The sequence below is a fragment of the Pteropus alecto genome, unplaced genomic scaffold (assembly GCF_000325575.1).
Source record: "Pteropus alecto unplaced genomic scaffold, ASM32557v1 scaffold63, whole genome shotgun sequence".
Classification (NCBI taxonomy): domain Eukaryota; kingdom Metazoa; phylum Chordata; class Mammalia; order Chiroptera; family Pteropodidae; genus Pteropus; species Pteropus alecto.
In genome coordinates this window covers 2,855,646-2,874,597 of record NW_006434897.1, presented here as the reverse complement: position 1 = coordinate 2,874,597, position 18,952 = coordinate 2,855,646, and the positions used below count along the sequence as shown (strand labels likewise).

At 31.6% G+C, this 18,952-nt stretch overlaps 1 protein-coding gene and 1 non-coding gene across 2 annotated transcripts in view; both read right to left on the bottom strand.

The window, feature by feature from the left end:
- CCSER1 (coiled-coil serine rich protein 1) overlaps nucleotides 1–18,952 on the bottom strand; it is a 1,126,758-nt gene that overhangs the window by 357,521 nt on the left and 750,285 nt on the right. The window contains exon 10 of the mRNA XM_006910733.2: nucleotides 5,772–5,816. Within this exon, the coding sequence (XP_006910795.1) occupies nucleotides 5,772–5,816 (45 nt within the window). The remainder of the gene's footprint in view (nucleotides 1–5,771; nucleotides 5,817–18,952) is intronic.
- LOC112478974 lies at nucleotides 2,784–2,902 on the bottom strand. The gene has a single exon (XR_003046012.1). It is a non-coding gene; the product is annotated as a 5S ribosomal RNA (ribosomal RNA).

Genomic DNA, 18,952 nt, shown 5'->3' with positions numbered 1-18,952 from the left:
TGGATTTCAAGTAGATTTTGGTGTCCTATTTGGAATTTGTAAATCAGAACCAGTTTAGAACGTAAAACCCTTGAAATGTCAGGACATGCCTTGGATATCATTGATTCCTATGATGTAAGCTAGTCTGTGTAGACAGTGAAATCTCCCAAACATGTGACAATCAAACTGTCTCTGACAGAAGAAAAGATGAAGGGAAGAGCAGATGACATGAAAAACAATAACAGTAATTGTTGCCATTTATTGGGTTCTTCCTACGTGGTAGACACTGCTCAAAGAGCTTTGCATATATAATTCATTTTATCCTCTCAAAATATTTTGAAACAGAAATAATTATGGTCTTGTAAAGTATAATTCTTTCAATTAAATACTCATTTATAAGCACAACAATCTTTTACTTTATTGTCTGTCAATCCTGATAAGGGAACAAAAATAGGGATTCTTTTACCGAGTCCTTAAAAGGTGTCTTGATATCAAAATCAAACTATAAATCAGATATATCTTAATACAAAATTACAGGCAGTGAACCACTGAATAATTCTAGTTATAAAAATAAGAATCTCAAAGAAGAATATAATATTAGCCGATATCTATTTCCCAAAAAACTGTGTCATCACTGAGGTGATAAGGAATCTGTTATTCTACAAAACTTTACGGCAACCAAAAATGAGATAGCTAAATTTTAACAAAAGTAGAAATATTCAGTCTATTCTGAATATTAAACAATAAAGAAAACATATAAATGGAAGTTTTGCAGAAAAACTATTAAAGATAACTGGTAATTATAATCTGCTTCTTAGTGAAGATTTTATACTTGATGCACAAAGTTTATGACACATAACTATCTTTTATAATTTCAAAATTATATAAAATATTAGATTTTAAGAGAACAATGGCACATCAACACCTTCTGCTAACTCCTATTTCCAAGAACAATACACTGTGTTCAATTTTAGTTATATTCTCAGAACTCACATATTTTTCTTCTTTTATCCCTTTAAAAAACAATTCTCTCAGGTGGTCTGTTGGATCTGGGAGAAATAATAGAAAGTTTTCTTAAGCAATAACCCAGACCCACTTAATAATTCTGATTAAGTTATAAATGGAAAGAAAATCAATGGCATTTTTTTTTTGTTCCACTTGAAATATGCTTCTGCTACTATTCTAGGTAGACAAGTTATTTTGAAATGTAAAATATAATTTATCTCATTCTTTGAATTTTCTCCCTTTAGGGACTCAAATTTAAAAATGCCTTTCAACTCAAAAGTACAAATAAATAATCTGTTAACGGATAAACAATGAAAAATTTATCCAACTCTATTAGCAAAGGCATAAACTCCACTATTTATCACAATAAAATAATTTCTTCAGGAATATCATATGCTCAAGTGATACTTTATATAAATAGAAAATCTTGAATCATCATTTTAAATGATGAATACATTCAAATGTAAAGTTAGAAAATAGCATTTAACTAAACATTTAATACCCAGTCTACTTTTTTCAAATGTCTTTTAAGAATTATTTCTTTAAATATTAGAAGTTCACATCATCTATAATTTCCTATTTATGGTTTTTGGCAAAAAAAAAATGAGTACACTGTAGTCTAATAGAGAAAGTTAGTGAAGCATTCTGGACTACAAAACAGATAGGTTGCAAGACATTCTCATGATTTTCTTGAGAATGACACATTCATAAATCAGCTGTTTTAATAATTTGAAATGTCTACTTTCTCCTGTGTGTCTGTCAGAATCTATCTATTTATACTTGCAATCCACCATATAAAAATGTTGTTTTAAGTGTCTTGGTCAATTATAATCAACTGAAAATTCCCAGAACACAACAGAAAATTTTTCTAGTAAAGGGATAAATATGTTTCCAATGTTTTTTTGCTTAAGTATCTAAGGAATGCTTCTAGAAATTATCTAAAATGTTAATTTTCCTTCAGATATTTAAGAAGCACATTCATAATGTTTTGTAAGAGTATAAAACTATTTAAATATTTAAGCATATCAATATTAATCAATATTAATCTTGTCTTCAGAATTACAGGTGAAGAATGGCAACATTGAATAGAATAAGAGATCTCTGCTTATTCTATTCATCACTTTGGGAGATCTGAGGTTTACAATTATATAAAAGTGATTTTTGATCATTACACACTGGCGCTGTATTTCCATTGCCTTTGTGGTTCTGAAATCTAAATAACTTCCAACAACACAGCCATATTCCAAAAGTTCCATTAACTGTTATGTCTCACCTTAGCTTACCAAATTCAGTACAATTTCTGAAATTAGATGTTTGACCATGATTTAGATATCCAACCATAATAATTAGTTCTCTTGACCCATGATATAAAGTCAAATATCATGTGATATAAGATATCCAGAGTACAGATAGTTGATCATATTGTAGGTAGGGTGGAGGTAGAAACAATCTGCCATTAAAAATCAAGGTGTACACACACACGCCCCCACACATATGCACACATGAAAACACATGAACTCAGAGATGAACCTTTAACTAATAAGTTAAAAAAAAATCGTACTTTGGAAAATACAATAGTATTTAAAGCAACAAAAGCATATAATATTTTAAGAAAACTGACAGTAATTTGGCTTTAATCACAGTTAACTATAAAAGCATTATATAGAAGAACAGAAATTTCTTGAGAAAAAAATAATGATTTATTATGTGTCACACCAAATAAATTTTCACTGAGGTGTTTCTATGAGTTATAAGATCCCACGGAGGCAGGAAGTTTTTGTTTTTTTGTTTTTTAAAAATGCCTACAGCACCTGGTATTCCTAGGGTGTCTCCCATCCAAGTACTAACCAGGTCCGACCCTGCTTAGCTTCCGAGATCAGATGAGATCGGGCATATTCAGGGTGGCATGGCCATAGACAGGAAGTTTTTAACCATATAGAAATATCAGTTAACCACAGTTTTACAGCACTCCACTAATCTCCCTTTTTAAAAAAAGTTGTTATTAGCTATTATAATCAGTCACCTCAATTTAGACATAGTATGCATGCATAAATATGCAAAAATATTAATGTAACTTAAAAATACAACATATATATTTTCAAATATTTCACAATGATACAAGTGATTTAGGTGCTACTCATCTGTATTTTTATCAGGAAAAAAACTTTTAATTTATATTTTTATACAGTGTGTAATGTTCATATCTGGCTTTCTTACCTAGCAGTCAGCTTTTTAATAGTAATTAAGATCTAGCTAAATAGCATATTATGGCCTGCTTCAATTTTCCACACACAGTCTAACTGTTGTCATCTCAAATTGGTAAATAGAACATTGTAAATTACACTTCTTAAATATTCTTATAAATATTTGGTAATAGGCCCTTAGTATTGCTTTCATCAACACCTAATAGGAATATCTGTCATTTGAATTAATCAACTCCTCTTAAGAAGTAATCATTGCCATTAAATCGTCCTTGATCACAATAGCATTAGGGTGATAGATTCTAAGAGAATATTTTGCATAAGAGTTTTCTAAATCCACACATTTCAATTTAACATAATCGGAGACATATTATACATATTTGTAATGCATACAAATAACAGAACACAGCAAATAAGAATCATAAAGATACATATCATGGCCCCTAAGCAAGAGAGATCAAGAGGCTCTTAAGACAGTCATTGTACTATTTGTTTACAGATCACATACCACTGAGACTCAACAGAACAATTTTCACAACTTATTTCATCTAATTGTCTGATATTTTCCTAATATTTCTTACCACAAAATATATTAAGCTTTATAATCACGAGAAAAATTGAGTATTATGTTTAAAAGAAATATGCTCAAGTAATCCTGTGTTAACCAGAAAGGAGGTGAAGTGGTTGTTTTGAATTTCGATTGTTGACATTTACATTTTACTCCAGGATTGAGGGTGTCGAGTATAGAAGACATTACTGGGCTATCATTAATTTGATGATATTACCTTCCTCACAATTATTCCACCAACCTCAGAGAGAAGGCCCAAATCAAGGTTGTCCCCTCAATGCAGATGTATGTATTAAGTTATAGGTGATTAAGTTGTTGACCACACAAACCACAAAATAGTTTTAAGAAAAAAACTTAAAAAAAAAATTAAAATACATCATCGACATGTTCCTTAACCATAAGTGCATATAAAAGAGGAAATGGGAAAATAAGCAATACTATTTGACAGCAACTCTTCTCAGTAAAAATCAGTAATTAGGCTTTTAAAAATAACATGAAAAGCAGCAAAATCCTAATAAAACAAATGAAGAATATCACTATCATTTAGCAACACCACTATGTGAGTATATGGATTTAGGTTTTCCTTCTTTGAACACATAGTTGCTATTGAACTAGGATACAGCAGTGAGAAGCTGGATAACTCCAAACTGTATATGTCTTGAAAGGCACTGAATCAGCAGAGATAAATTATGGCAATACTGCTTTGCTGTGAACTTTCATTTAGGAGGTGATGAGTTAAGTTCTTTATCTAAGTAGATTCATTTTGGTCACATCTGAGCAAAAGTAGTTACCCTTGCAAAACTGTAAGTGGCTGAGATCTTCCTTACACAGTACACTTTGTTTTGTTTTTCCTCCTACTTTGCCTTTACTGATGATCATGTCCTTATTACCATGCTCTCCTACAACATGAAAAACATCTAATATTTACCTTCTTAAGCTCTTCTGCCAATGTGAGCCAACTATTACATGTCCTTCGAAAAGAACAGATTCATCTGGATGGAAAATAGCAATAAAATGGGAAGAAGCCCTAAATGACAATTTTACTAGGAACTAAAATGCCAAATGTGAAAAACACAAAACTTGAAAGTATAACAGCAAGGAAAGAAAAGGAAAACATCACATATTTAATACTTAAGAAAACTTTTTATGGAAAGAGAAGCCACAGCTGGGGAGGGAGGTGAAGATTCATTTTCTCATTTTGCAAGACAAAATATCTTTACTTTTGCCCCTGCCCCCACCCCAAATTGTTATATAAATATCACCAAAAAAATTACTTTTTGGGCAACAAGAAAATACTAATTTACTGAATTAAATATTCCATTATTCCTCTACTCCCACAATCTAAATCACAAAGTACAACATTTATACATTTAGAATGAAAATAATTTTAATCATGGTTAAGTTTGCGCATTAGAATTAGAAAATAAAAATATGCATTATGTATACAATGTTATTATGTTTGTTACTATTAAAAATTTCTCTTCTTTATAAAGCATCTAGTATTGACAATAAAGTTCTAAAACCACTAGTCTCACCAGAGCAATTTCACACTAAGAATGCATACCAGCCTAGTAGCATATACCAGTAGCCTTACACAAGAGAATGAAGGATCCCTGGTGTCATAAAATGTTTCCATTGTTAGAATTTTGCTAATTTCTCAGTAAACCATTATTACAAGTAATGTTTTCTTTAAAAGGCTTTTTAGTCTTGTCCAGAGGGTCCTGTGTTGTAAAAATACATTTTAACAGAAACAGCCTGCCTAACCAGAGAAACAGTATTCTCTTCAGCTTCAGAGGAACAGGCACAAATAATACATCTACATAAACATGTAAAATGCACTTTGGCCAGAGTGAATGGGATATATGTATACGAAATTCCTCTTACTACATCCCCATCACCATTATCATCATCATCATCATCATCATCGTCATCATCATCATGTCACCATCACCAACGGCATCACTAAAACACTAACTATTTTCTTTTCCTCCCTATCACTCTCCCTTAGACTTTCTTACCTCTCTCCCTCCTTGTACTGTCTCCAATCTTCTCAGGTTCAAACCCTGAAAGAAAAAACAAAAAAAAATTACTGTTGGCAAAGAAGAAGTTAACTAATAATTAGTAATAGTTATTTCAAAACTTATAAAAAAAGAAAATAATTCATTTAACAAAGAAGATTCAAATATAGATGAATATCTCACATGTACGCCAATATCTGTACCTGAGTAAGTCTTCAGAAGTGGTTCAATGCATTCCTTGCTAAATCCTAAGACCGTAAGTAAAAGTACAATATAAAGCTTTTTTTTTTTTGTAATGATTGCTTGACCCTTGGTAAAAACACCATCTCAAAGGTGCTGTTTAAAATGAAAACAGTACATATAGAATATGTTATGATAGGCAAGATCTTACTCTACTGCTCTGCACCTGGAACATTTCAGGGCCAAAACATGAGTAAGGTAGATAAAAGCAGCAGCATCCTTTGCAGCACTGATCACCTAGGAAATATTCAGAATATAATCTCCTCACAAAGGACTTTCTCTCTCTTCTCTTATAACTGCTTTCTACACTAAAAGGAGACGGATTCACTTTAAATCCCCAGTAAACACTGTGCTTAATTTAAATGGGAGAAGAGCTCGTCTTTTTTTTAGCAAGCCTATTGTAAAACAGTGTTTGTGGCACAAGAAAAAAATTAGTCTGTGTCTATCTCTCTATCTTCCCTAGAAATGCTAACGTTTAGAAAGCAAAATAAGGAAAGATCCTCCTCCATAAAATGCAATGAAAGCTTCAATTCCTGTTATTTTCCCTACTGCGGAAGCTTTGTATGTTGAAGGGCTAACTGAAAATTGCAGTGAAATGTGATCTCACGGTACCTAATTCTTCGTTTTTACCTTCCTTCATTTCTCTTACCTTCTATTCACTTTCCTTCCTTCTCTCAACCACTTCCTTTAATTATTCAGCAATATACATTTATTGTATACTTATTATGGGCCAGACATCATGCTAGATATTGGAGATATCAAAATAAATAATAAATAGTCCTCTCAAAGTTTAGATCATTGGTTACATACAAATGAAGGTAAAACTTCAGGAGAATGATGTCAGGTATACAAAATTTTCTCTGATCATGAGATGAGAGAGGTTCATTCAGCCTGTGAACAGGCATATACACAGAAGGCCACAGGGGAGGACAGCATCTTGACAGTCTTAGAGACTGAGGAGGGAGTGCAGGAAGAGAACAGCATGCAGTACTCTAAATACCTGACTGTTCAAAGTGTGGTGCCTGGAATAGCAACATATCATCACCTGGGAACTCACTAGAAATGCAGACTCCCAGACTCCACCCAAGACCTGATTCATAAGAATATACATTTTAACAAATTTTTCAGGTGATTCACATGCACATTAAATTTTGAGAAGCACAGCTCTAAAAGGTCTAGGAAACATCTGTGGTTTAGTTGGCATGTATTGTGAATTGGGTCAAAAGGAATGGTAGAAAAATAAGACTGACAAATTGACCAAATTGTGAAGTCTTTCAAGAGAAGGAGTATGGACTAGTTCTTTAAGCAAATGCTTACTGTGATAGCAGTTTTTGGAAACTGGGGATAAATTTTAAAATAGCAAAGATATATATAAATGAGGACTTATATATTCTCATAAGTTAGCCTATACCTAAATTGCATTTTCTTTTCTTCTTTTTGTTTTTTAAATGCTATCAGGAGAAAATCGAAAAGAATACAAATAAATAAATATTGGGATTTATTTTTATTGTAAATTTTTACATGCCTCTAAATTATTTGACAGAGCTTTACAAAATACAAGTGTAACAATTTTTCATATTATCATTAATAATTTTGATTTAAATAAAAGTCCCTATTTCTGATGAAAATTGGAATAGCACATAACTATATATTCTGCATTATCACTAATACATCTGGTAAGAAAACTGACCTGTAAGAAAGATATGCCTGACTTAATCATTGTATTTCTAGCTTTATATTTTGGAATTTAAGATTGTTACTGTTTTTGCTGTTGTGTTAAATAGCACATTTAGAGTGCAATAACAAGTATTCATAGTTATAAGGAAAATAATTTATTAGATAAAAATCTTCACATTTGCTGACAGCGTTTATGTTTAAATGTTTTCAAGAGGTTTTTTTAAACGCTCTCTCTTCATGTATAAAATTCATTTCTCAAATCATTTAGACAAAAGCATATGAAGACAAATATTAACTAAGGTTATTTCATTTTAAAAAATAAACCATTACTCTCATGACTATAGAAAAGGCCCTAGAATCAACCCGGCAAACAAGTTAATTTTGTAAACAAATGATAGCCTGATTTCTGAGCAGAGAAAACTATCTACATCTACAGAATACATTTTGAAGAGTTTGAATTTTATATTAAAAAGATACAAAACATTAGAACATTTCTTAAACCTGGCAGTGTAGTCTAAAAATAAATTCTATAGTAGCATTCATGATCATAACTTTTAAGATATGGGAAACTACATAATGATGTACTTTTGAATTCAAACTGATGTGGGTAGAAAGCTCTGGTTTGCCACTTTCTTCTGTGTACTGTCTAATAAATTATATAATATTTCCTAATCTTATCTTTTATACTTGAAAAATAATAATAAATTTAGTAGCTACTGCATGTGGTCGCTATGAAGACTAAGCTAGATAATATGTGGATAGCACTTAGCAAAAGGCCAGGCACGGCATATCCTACAATAGTAATTATCTTCTTTTTCCTCTTCTTATTTTAATTTTTATTATAATTACTACACATATATAATATGTCTGAATATAAGATTAATTTGAACAAAATACCCCTATTTTGTGCCTTTTATTTGAAGAACGCAAATTATTTAGAAAATATTCATAAACAATGAAAAATATTCATATTGACAAACAAAGAAACACAGTAAAAATGTTTTTTACACACATTTTCTCATTTGATACTCATGACAACCTTTTAAAGTAGGTATTGCTTTCATAAAATTTTAGAGAAAATTGGCCATTATTTCTTTAAGTTTTCTATTCCCTCCTTCTCCCACCATCTAATTTTGAGACTCAGATTAAATGTTAAATGGCTTGTCATCTGCCACTGACACTCTGTTTACTTTTTTAAAAGTCTTTCTCTTTTCTTGGTGCCTCATTTTGTATATTTTCTATTGCTACATCTTAAAGTTCATTGACCTTATCTTCTTCAGTGTCTAATCTACTATTAATTCCACTCAGGTAAATTTTAATTCCAGGTATCTAAGTTTTAGTTTTTAGAAGTATAATTTCGATATATTGTTTTTTATTTCTCTCATTATAGTCATACTTTTCTTTAACTCCTTGACACATTTACATTTATAATAGTATTTGGAACTTCTTGTCTGTTAATTCTGTCATCTGTCATTACCAGGTCTGTTTCTGTTGACTGAATTTTCTCCTGGTTATAAATCACATTATCTTATTTCTTCTTATGTCCAGTGATTTTGATTGATTCCTAGATACTGTTTTTTATTTTGTTAAATGCTAGATTTTGTTTATTCCTTTAGAAGGAATTAGAATTGGTCTGGGAGATGGTTAAGTTACTTGTATATCAGAATGATGTTTTTGAGGCTTGCTTAAAAAAAAGAATGGGTATGATGTCATTTTTAGAGTTATCCCTATTACTAAAACTTGACCCTTTTGTGCTCTTGATTGAGTACCCTATGTATTCAATGAGAGTTCACTAATCTGGCTGATGGGAATTTGAAAGATTTCCACACCCATAAAAGGTTTGGGAATTATTCTATTTAGGTTTCTCTCTAATTATTCTTTTTCATGTGAAATTTCACTCTACATATGTGAAGATTACTATTCAAAGAAATTTGTCAGGGAAACACCTATACAGATTTCTAGAGTTATTTCTCTTTGTATTTTCCTTCTTTATGGTAATCTGCTCAAAAATTCTAGCTGCTCTGTTCACTCCAAACTAACATCTTTGTGTCTTCAACTACAAAATTTTAAAATTCTGAAGTTCTGTTTGGGTTGTCCTCCACACACCATGATCCAAAATTTTTCTCCAGATAGAAATCCAGGTATTGTAAGATTCCCTTTCTTTCTCTTTTTTCAGGCATTATAGAGCTTCTCTGTCTGTTTTTCAGTGTGTGATGATTGTTTTATAACTTTCATCTAGTTTTCTAATTATTACAACAGAGGGCAAGTCTTATGGCCACTACTTCTTTATGAATAGAAGCAGAAACTAAAGTATTTTAAACTTATTTGTTCAAAGGAGAAAACTGAAGCTTATAAATTTTAAATTATGTGCTCTGACAATCAGAACTAATAAGTACAAAAGCAAATTTAAACCAATATTTTAAAAGTCTGGATATCAAGTTCATCTATTCATTTATGGTCAAGTTTCTTTAAATTCATAGCAGTCAAAATGTTTGATGTGTTCTATACATAGGAATACAAATTTATTGCAATATAGAACTTATGCATGGGTCATGATGTTTCTTCAAGACAACAGGGATCTTGAAGAGCTGGGTGTCAGGACTTTGAGAAAAAGCATACCTGATTAGATGGAATAGGGGCTAGAAGATAAACTTGCCAGGGTAGATATATGTTGTATAAACTATGTAAAAAGCTTGGTCATATTTGGGCACTGAATTATTGAAAGAACTGAGGTTAAAGAACTGAGTCAGAAAATCTGATGTTGAGAATTTGGGAGCCATATGGGCAAGGAATAATGATCTAAGAGGATTATCCATATGCATTAGGCAAGAACGTGTCTCAGTGGAAGAAGTTAAATGATCTAAGGTATAGTGATGTTCACCTGTTACATCTAGGGTATGAATTATTGAGGTATGACCTGGGAGGCATAAAGCCCTAACTAAGGGCAGAAATTAATCTGAGTAGTAGAGTAAGACTAAACCTTTAAGTTGTAAGGTCAGGTGGCTTGAGTGGGGAAAGTTGTTAGGGGGAAATACAAACTGTGATTTCCAGTTTCTATTATGAAAACCAAAGCAATCTTGATTTTTGCTGGCTATTTTTGATAGTCACTTGGTTAATTTGCTTTGAAATATCAGACTATAATATCACCCCAATTAATTAAGCAATAACAGTTAAGACAAGAAATTTTCAAAAGAAATAATAATCTCGATAAAACTCAACCCCTTCTTTGTGCTCACTTACATATATATCGCAAATTTCCACATTTTTAAATGAAAAAATACTTGGCATTTTATATTTTGTGTAACATCCACTAAAACATGTATTGAAATAATGAGGAGGGAAATGTTTGTTTAAATTCTATTCACTGAGAAAATCTTACTCAGACTTGAAGTAGACATGAATAGTAAAATTACTTAATATATAAATATGTATGTGTATAACGGTTGACTGTTAGAATTAATACAATATTTACAAAATTTTGACTGATATAAAAACCCATTTCATTATTCTTAAACAGTACAAATATAATATTTATCTAGCATGTCTTGAGGAAATCATATTTAAAAATACTTTGGCGAATATAGTTGAGGAAAATGTATTTCCCTCACTATACGTATTTTCTCACTAGAGAGTATAAACTGTTTTGTTGATTGAAATTAAGCACGAGACCAAACCAAAATGCCATGAATTGTAAGTAAAAAAAAATTACCCCAAAACAAATGTTCTGCAGTGTGCTAAATTAAGATAATTTAGTAAGGCATTTGGGAGAAAAGCTATTAACTGGGGGGGGAACAAAAAAAAAACAAAAAACAGAATTTCCTACCATAACTCCCTTGCAGTACAGCATTCAGGCATCTGTGCGAACACCTCTAGTTACTATACTAGGGTATGAGATCATCTCTGTCTAAAGTATACCTAGGGAGAAATATTCGTGACTGTTACAATCTCTACCCAAACTGCTATCATGTCATAAAGATTTCCCCTACTTCCTTGTAAGCAAGCAGTCTATAAGACTAAAAAAACCATAGTATCCAATACACTCAATTTGGCTTATTTCCTTTTCCAATATGGAAAACTATAGAATGAATAGATGAAATAGATATTTCATATCCAGCACTGTGGAGATTTCATTATGATAATTTTTCTTAACTGTAGAAAGTAGTTATGATTTAATTGGTTAAAACCAAAATTAATTTTTGAAAGTCCTCAAATAACTATGCGACTTTTTACATTTAGCCTAGACTATCGAGGCACAAGAAAGAGCGAGAAAGAACTCTAAGTAACTTGTAATTCCACCTCCTCATTTGACAGATGAGGGGCTCTGCAGCAGAGAAATTTAACTTAAAGGTGGCAGATTCGGGGCTCGAACTCTGGTCAGTGGGTCCGGCATCCAGGACTATCTTTCTTTTACAAAATTGTTTTAGTAGTTCTATTATAAATCATTGTCTTAAACGCTGCATAACTTTCACAGCATTCCTTAACCACTTTATGTCCTAGGTTCCTCAGCTGTAAAATTGAGACAATCTGTGGGGATAAATGAATTTATATAAAACACAGCTCAGTGCCTTGTCCACAGTTGACCCCAACATGCACTAATTTTTATTAGTAGCTTAAGATGTTACTACTCTTGTTGATATTATACAGATAAAAGACTAATTATTACAATAGTTATAAAAATAACAAGTATTTTGGAAGTATTCGCTGTGTCAAGCACTGTCCCAAATGTTTTTCTTGGATTAATTCAATTCTTGTAATAACCTCATTACATACTAAAACCAAATTGTTCTTCCCACATTGAGCAGAACTGTAAATTACCATCCAATTGTTCTGTTCTATCTGTTTTTGAACCTATTTCTTTAGGAAAAATAAGAGGTGCCACTTTAGTTCTTGCTAGTGTTAGTTTCATTTTGCAGTTCTGGTATATGGCCCAAAAGAACACGAGTGTAAAACAATTCTGGCCTCTCTGCTTCTTACCACTGCATTTCTTTTTCTAAGACAAGTGCATCATTTTGGGGGAGAAAAGCACACTCTTGGAGGATGAGGACAATGTTCAACTCTGAGTTTTGGTTTTTCTACCCAGAAAATGATGTGGGGGTGGGAAGGTAAAGAGAGTAGTACCTGATAATCTCTGGAGAGTTTTAAAATCTAATATCTATGCTATGTTTTAATTTTAAGAAAGACAAATTGGTTCTCTTACAGCTTCTTGCTATGCAATTTTCTATCTTATATGGCTTCTCAATGAGACTGATGAAACTACTCAAGAAGTTAAGAAATTCTAAGTTTGAACAGCATTTGATAAACCTATTGCCAACCTTATTCAGTTCCTAAATTCTGGTTTCCTTAACTTGGATATCTATTTTTTCATCTATCAGCTTGCTGCACAGACTTTAAATTCAGTGTCGTTTCAATTACATTGCTGATAACAAATCTTTAGTTGTAGATATGGATTTCTAACTGAAGCCCTGCTTAGGATTCATTTTGTGAGTATGAGATCTATGACTAGTATAGGTTTACAGAACAGACTTAGAAATTCAGAAATTTCAAGGCTGCTAAACCTACTTAAAAATTGTAAGAATTCACTTTTACATATAATTTCCAGTTTCCCTTTAAAGTTAGTAAACATATTTAAATCTGTTTTGTGATTCCTTGAGCTCTCTTTTTGTCCTTGTATTTTTTCTTACACTATGTCGAAATTATATCACAGAGAGATTTGTAGTGCATTTGTTGGAAAATTTTGAAGTTCAACAAGATTTGGGCTAAAATCTACAAAGACAAAAAACAGCCAAATATAAAAATTTATCAAACTTTGTTTTTCTGTTTGAAGTTAGTAATTTTAATCATTTTTGAAACTCTATACCATAATATCTGTAATCTATTACCTGGGAGTTTTAAAATGTTCTTCATCTCCTTCTCAAAACCAAGATTTGTCATTATTTTCAGCGATTTCCTTGTTCATTGTTCATTGCTGAAGTTCTCATGTTTTAAAAATGGCGAATCATCCTGCATTTCTTAAGTAATAATGTAACTATACCATAGGATACTTTTAAATATACACATAAGCATATAACAGAAACAGTATATATTTGTTGAATTGGTACTAGATGACAGACATTATGCTAAGCACTTTTCATAAGTTACTTTGTTTATTCTTCACAATTACACATGTTGTAGACATCATTATTAATTCCTATTTTTGTCATAGGGTAATTGAGGCAAAGAGAGGTTAATTAACTTATCTAAGAAGACACAGTTAGAAGGAATATTGTACCCAGAATATCTGACTCCAGAGCTTCTTTTGCAACTACTACACATACTGCCTCCAAAAGTAACTATAACTTTATGTTTTACCTATATTGAAATAAATATATAATATGAATTAGATAAATATGTGTTTAACAGATGAATGATTGAGTAATGCATTACATGGGTAAGCCTAATTCCAGAATTATATTCAAGTTTGCCTAAACCATATCATTTTTACATATTGAAAAAGTAAATGCAAGCTAAATTCTTGGTTTTGATTTCATTTAGGATTTGGAAGTAACAGTGAAAAAAGTTAAAGAGATTGGATTTCAGAGTTTCTGATTTCTTGAGGAAAAATGTAAAATTCAATTGAAATATTTCTTGAGGCATATAAAGATTAAAAGAAAATTAATGTGAGTATGTGGCACAAATAACATTTCATAGAGCTTGTCTCTGATTATCGTTGCTCTAGGCTAGCTAACATATTAAACAAGTATAGTACGTCAATGCCTGCAGTTTTCCAGCAGTTCTCATCTTGATATACTGCATAAGTTAAACTCCTCTGCTCCAGGGACTTGGGTCCTCATATTTTATGAGCTTAGATACAATGAAGTTTGCCTTAAAACTGGTGTATTTCCAGTGTTACTTATGTTCATAGATGGGAGGTCATTTGTGATGGTGCCCTTCTATTTCAGATAGGAGACTAATCAACAACATAGAACTTCTACTAAGACTTTATGCAATATTATTTCTGACAACCTCTACTTGTTAATATAATTCTTAAATAGGAAGTTAAAGACCCATTTTCAGAAAACAAGTATCCCTAAATATTGTCAATGAAAGGTGTACTGCTTTAGAATTCTCTTGTGGCAGTAAACATCAAACCAACTGTGACTTTAAAGAGATATGAACAGGCTTAGTATTTAATGAATGGATCATGGCATCGTGAAATATTTTAAAAATTATTCCTTGGTTATTCTAAGGTAATTGAATCATTAATCTATTTAGTAAGCGATCTTTAATATTCTTATCATGAAGCATAAAAAGAGAATGCATTAGAGTAGTATGAGAGGATTAATAGCTAGAATATGGCCATTAATCAATCTATCTGTCTACAAATTCTGACTCCCATTTTTTATTATAAATCCCATTCCTATCACTCCATTATAGAATCTGGCTCTTTTGATAGTACATAGTTCTGTTAGGCATTCTTTTACCATAGGCTTTTGTATTAGGTTCTAACCTCGCTGGAACTCTCTTCACCTAGATCTCTGCATGACCAACTCCCACAGCTTCTCAAGTCTTTGCTTACATCTTACTTTCCCAATGAAGTCTACTTTTATCATCCTATTTAATATTGAAGTCTACTGCCTACTTCACCTCCAGGGATACTTAAAATCTTTTAACATACTGTATAAATTTATTATTATGTATTATCTATCTTTCCTCATTAGTATTTAAGTTTCACAAAGATAGGGATTGCTGTTATGTTTTCTAAATTATCCCAATTGCCCAAATAGTGCCTGGAACACAGTCAATACTAAATCAGTAGTTAAATATTTATTGAATGAATGAAATATTTACTTTTCTATTTATTCATGTATCTAAAGAGTTCTACCCAACCTGTACTATATTAATTTATTTGTAAATTGTGCATGTGGTACTGGCTTTAGCAATCAATCAGATGATATTCATTTATTCTTATTACAGTTAAATAAACAAAAATTTTAAATTTTAAATTTAATTTACAATATTAAGAGTTTCAGCATTTTATCACACTGTATCTTTTGACAACACAAAAGAAAGTGTGTCATCATGTTTTTCTAACAAATGCCTAAGCAATAATCAGTGACAGAGACTTTGTAAGAAAAAAATTGTTGATATCAGAATATCCCTTAGAACACTATTATCAATTGGACAGTTTCTCCTTTCTACCAAGATGACAATGATTATTTCAGGATGAAAAGTAAAGTAACATATGCAAATTTATTAATATAAATTAAATTCAATTAAAATAAATCATATGAATGACTGGAATCTATGAATTGAGAATAACACCAGTTTATAAAATGGTAAAGTTATATAGGATTATACAGACAATTGATTCTAAATGATGTTCGATAGGTTTCTGCTACTGATACTAATAATGTCAATTCCTTCATGTTAAGCAGAATCTCTTGATAAAAATCCAAGAAAAGCTAGACAATACTTCTTTTTAACTTTTTCTTCCTGCTTATCTGGTCTACATTTTGTTCATCCTTTTTCCTGAGTTACAAACACTTCTCCACTCATGGTTGTCTGCATTAAGATGTATCTTCATTTATCAGGCTTGCTATTATTTGTAGAAATCTCAACATCTCATTTCCTCAAACTTCTCTCTCAGTAATGACTCTTTATGAATTACATTGCTGAAGGGGCTTTGCAAAACACTTACTGCTACTTACTTGTTATCCAAAATGAGTGTCTCATTCTACTTATTAGGGACACCTCTCAATGCTGCCCTCTTTTTGCTGTGTCTGCAGGTTCTCTGGCCAACAGTTTCTTAAACTATCTCTATGTCCTCTGCTTCACTGAAGTGATAGAAGGAATTTATGTGCTTCTTGCTTCCAGAAGAATACGTTTGCTCTTTAGAAACAGTAAAAAAGTAAAAAGGAAACCACCATGATACAAAAACAAATTCTATTATATCCCATGTTTACCACAATTACATATCATTGAAGGTTGCTACAGTTTATGGGGATTAACTATTTGTGCATTTCATGATGACTATGTGGGTTACATGTACATGACCATCAGCCCTATGCCAGAGTCTCTTTGAAGCTCTGGGGAAATAGGCAAAGATGAAAACAGACAATAATGCTTACCCTCATAGAGTTTATAATCTAGTAACGATGATTGTATTATTTTGAGTTAATATGTTTACATGTGAGTGTGTTTCCATATATAGTAGTCTCCCCTTATCTGTGGGAAATATGTTCTAAGACTCCCAGTGGATGCTTGAATCTGCGGATTGCACCTGGCCCAACACAAGCATACCTCAAAAACATCGCAGGTTGGGTTCCAGAACACCACATTAAAGCAAATATTGTAATAAAGGAGTCACACAAACTTTTTGGTTTCCCAGGGTATGTAAAAGTTATGTTTATACTATACTGTAGTCTGTTAAGTGTGCAATAGCATTATGTCCAAATAAACAATGTACATACCTTAATTAAAACATACTATATTGCTAAAAAATGCTAACCATAATTTGAGCCTTTAGCAAGTCATAATCTTTTTGCTTGTGGGGGTTTTTCCCTCAATGTTGATGAAAAAGCAATATCTGTGGAGCACAATTAGGTGAAGTGTAATAAAACGAAGTATGCCACTATATACTGTTTTTTCCTATGTATACATACATAAAGTTTAATTTATAAATTAGGCACAGTAGGAGATTAACTACAATAACTAATAATAAAATTAAATTAAGTTAATAAATACAATTAATATAATTTGCCACATTAATAAATTAAAGGAGGAAAAAATAGAACAATGATAACCAAGATGGATACCAAGTTACTAATAGGAAGGGAGGGTATACAGCTTGGAAATGGGGACAAGAGATGATTCACATACCAGGGACGGCTGGAGATTTCATCATGCTATTCAGAATGGCCTGCGATTTAAAACTTATAAATTGTTTACTTCTGGAATTTTCTATTTAATATTTTTGGACTGTAGTTGACCATAGGTAACTGAAATCACGGAAAGCTAAACCAGTGATAAAGGTGGACTATCATGTATAATATCACTTTGTTATTTCACTAAAAATTAGTACAGTAGGTTTGTGCTTCCATTTTTTTAAACAAAATAATATATTCAAAATGTATTCAAATATTTTTTTTCCTCCAATATCTGATTTTGAGTGTAAAGAGCAATGACAGCTTTTCTACCAGAGCAAGACCTGTGTGGAGATATATTAACTGCTTTCTTTGATCTTTGCATTACCAGATTTTTTATAGGGCACATTTTTAGGCACTTAAAAAAGGTGAAGAGAGTAATTAGGAATTAATAGTAAGATATCCATATGCATTTTTTTTGGCTTTCAAAAGCAACAAAATGTGTGCAGTGTTATCTTGTTAATTACTTGCCTTTCAAATCTCTATATTAATGTGAGTACTACAACTTGCATATATTTTTAGTGAAATAAGTTGTGTTTATTATCATTTGTTTGATTTAGCTAAGCAAGCAAATGTTTTAGAAAGCACTAAGACTCCTTATACCCAAAGTTTATAGACACAGGAATATTTGTATACATTTGATAGTAGAGGAAAATAATTACTTTAGCTATTAAAATAATTTCACACCAAAGAATCTATTATCCTTTTATTCTCCAGTATGCATATAAAGGTTATTTCTTCACCACTGATGTAAATTATAAAAAGCAGCTTTCTCCAACTCAGTCTTTCAGAAGAGTTTGAGATTTCAGGTATAATGATATCTATATGCTCTGTATTCTAAAGTTGCTATCTTTTTAACAGACGTTTTTCTCTTCTCTATTTTCACTCTCTGTAGGTGTGTCATTTCTTTTAAGAATAAACCTTCTAGTAGAACTAGCGCATCTCCCCTCTCCCAAATCTGGTGCTAACATATTTGTTCATGCATGCTTATACACAAAGAGATTTGGGTAAATTCTGGTATTTTAGCTAAAAGATTTAAGAGACTCTTGAATACATTAGACTTGGGAGATTGAAAGGACCATCATTCTTATAGTGAGACCATTAGTCCATACGGTTAAAAGAAACTGCCCAAGGATATGTAATTAAATACTTCGAATAAAAGTTTTCCACCTTACGTGCCACCTTCACAAGAAGTGCCTAAAGCACAAAACTGGTGACATTTTTCTAAGACAGATTATCTTTCCCAAAGCTTTTTTTGAATTTGTATTGCTAATAATGCCTTGCAGATGACACTTAGAGTTGCTATTTATAACTAACAAAAATGTTCAGATGCTTTTGGGAGTTTCTCACTATTAATCTAAA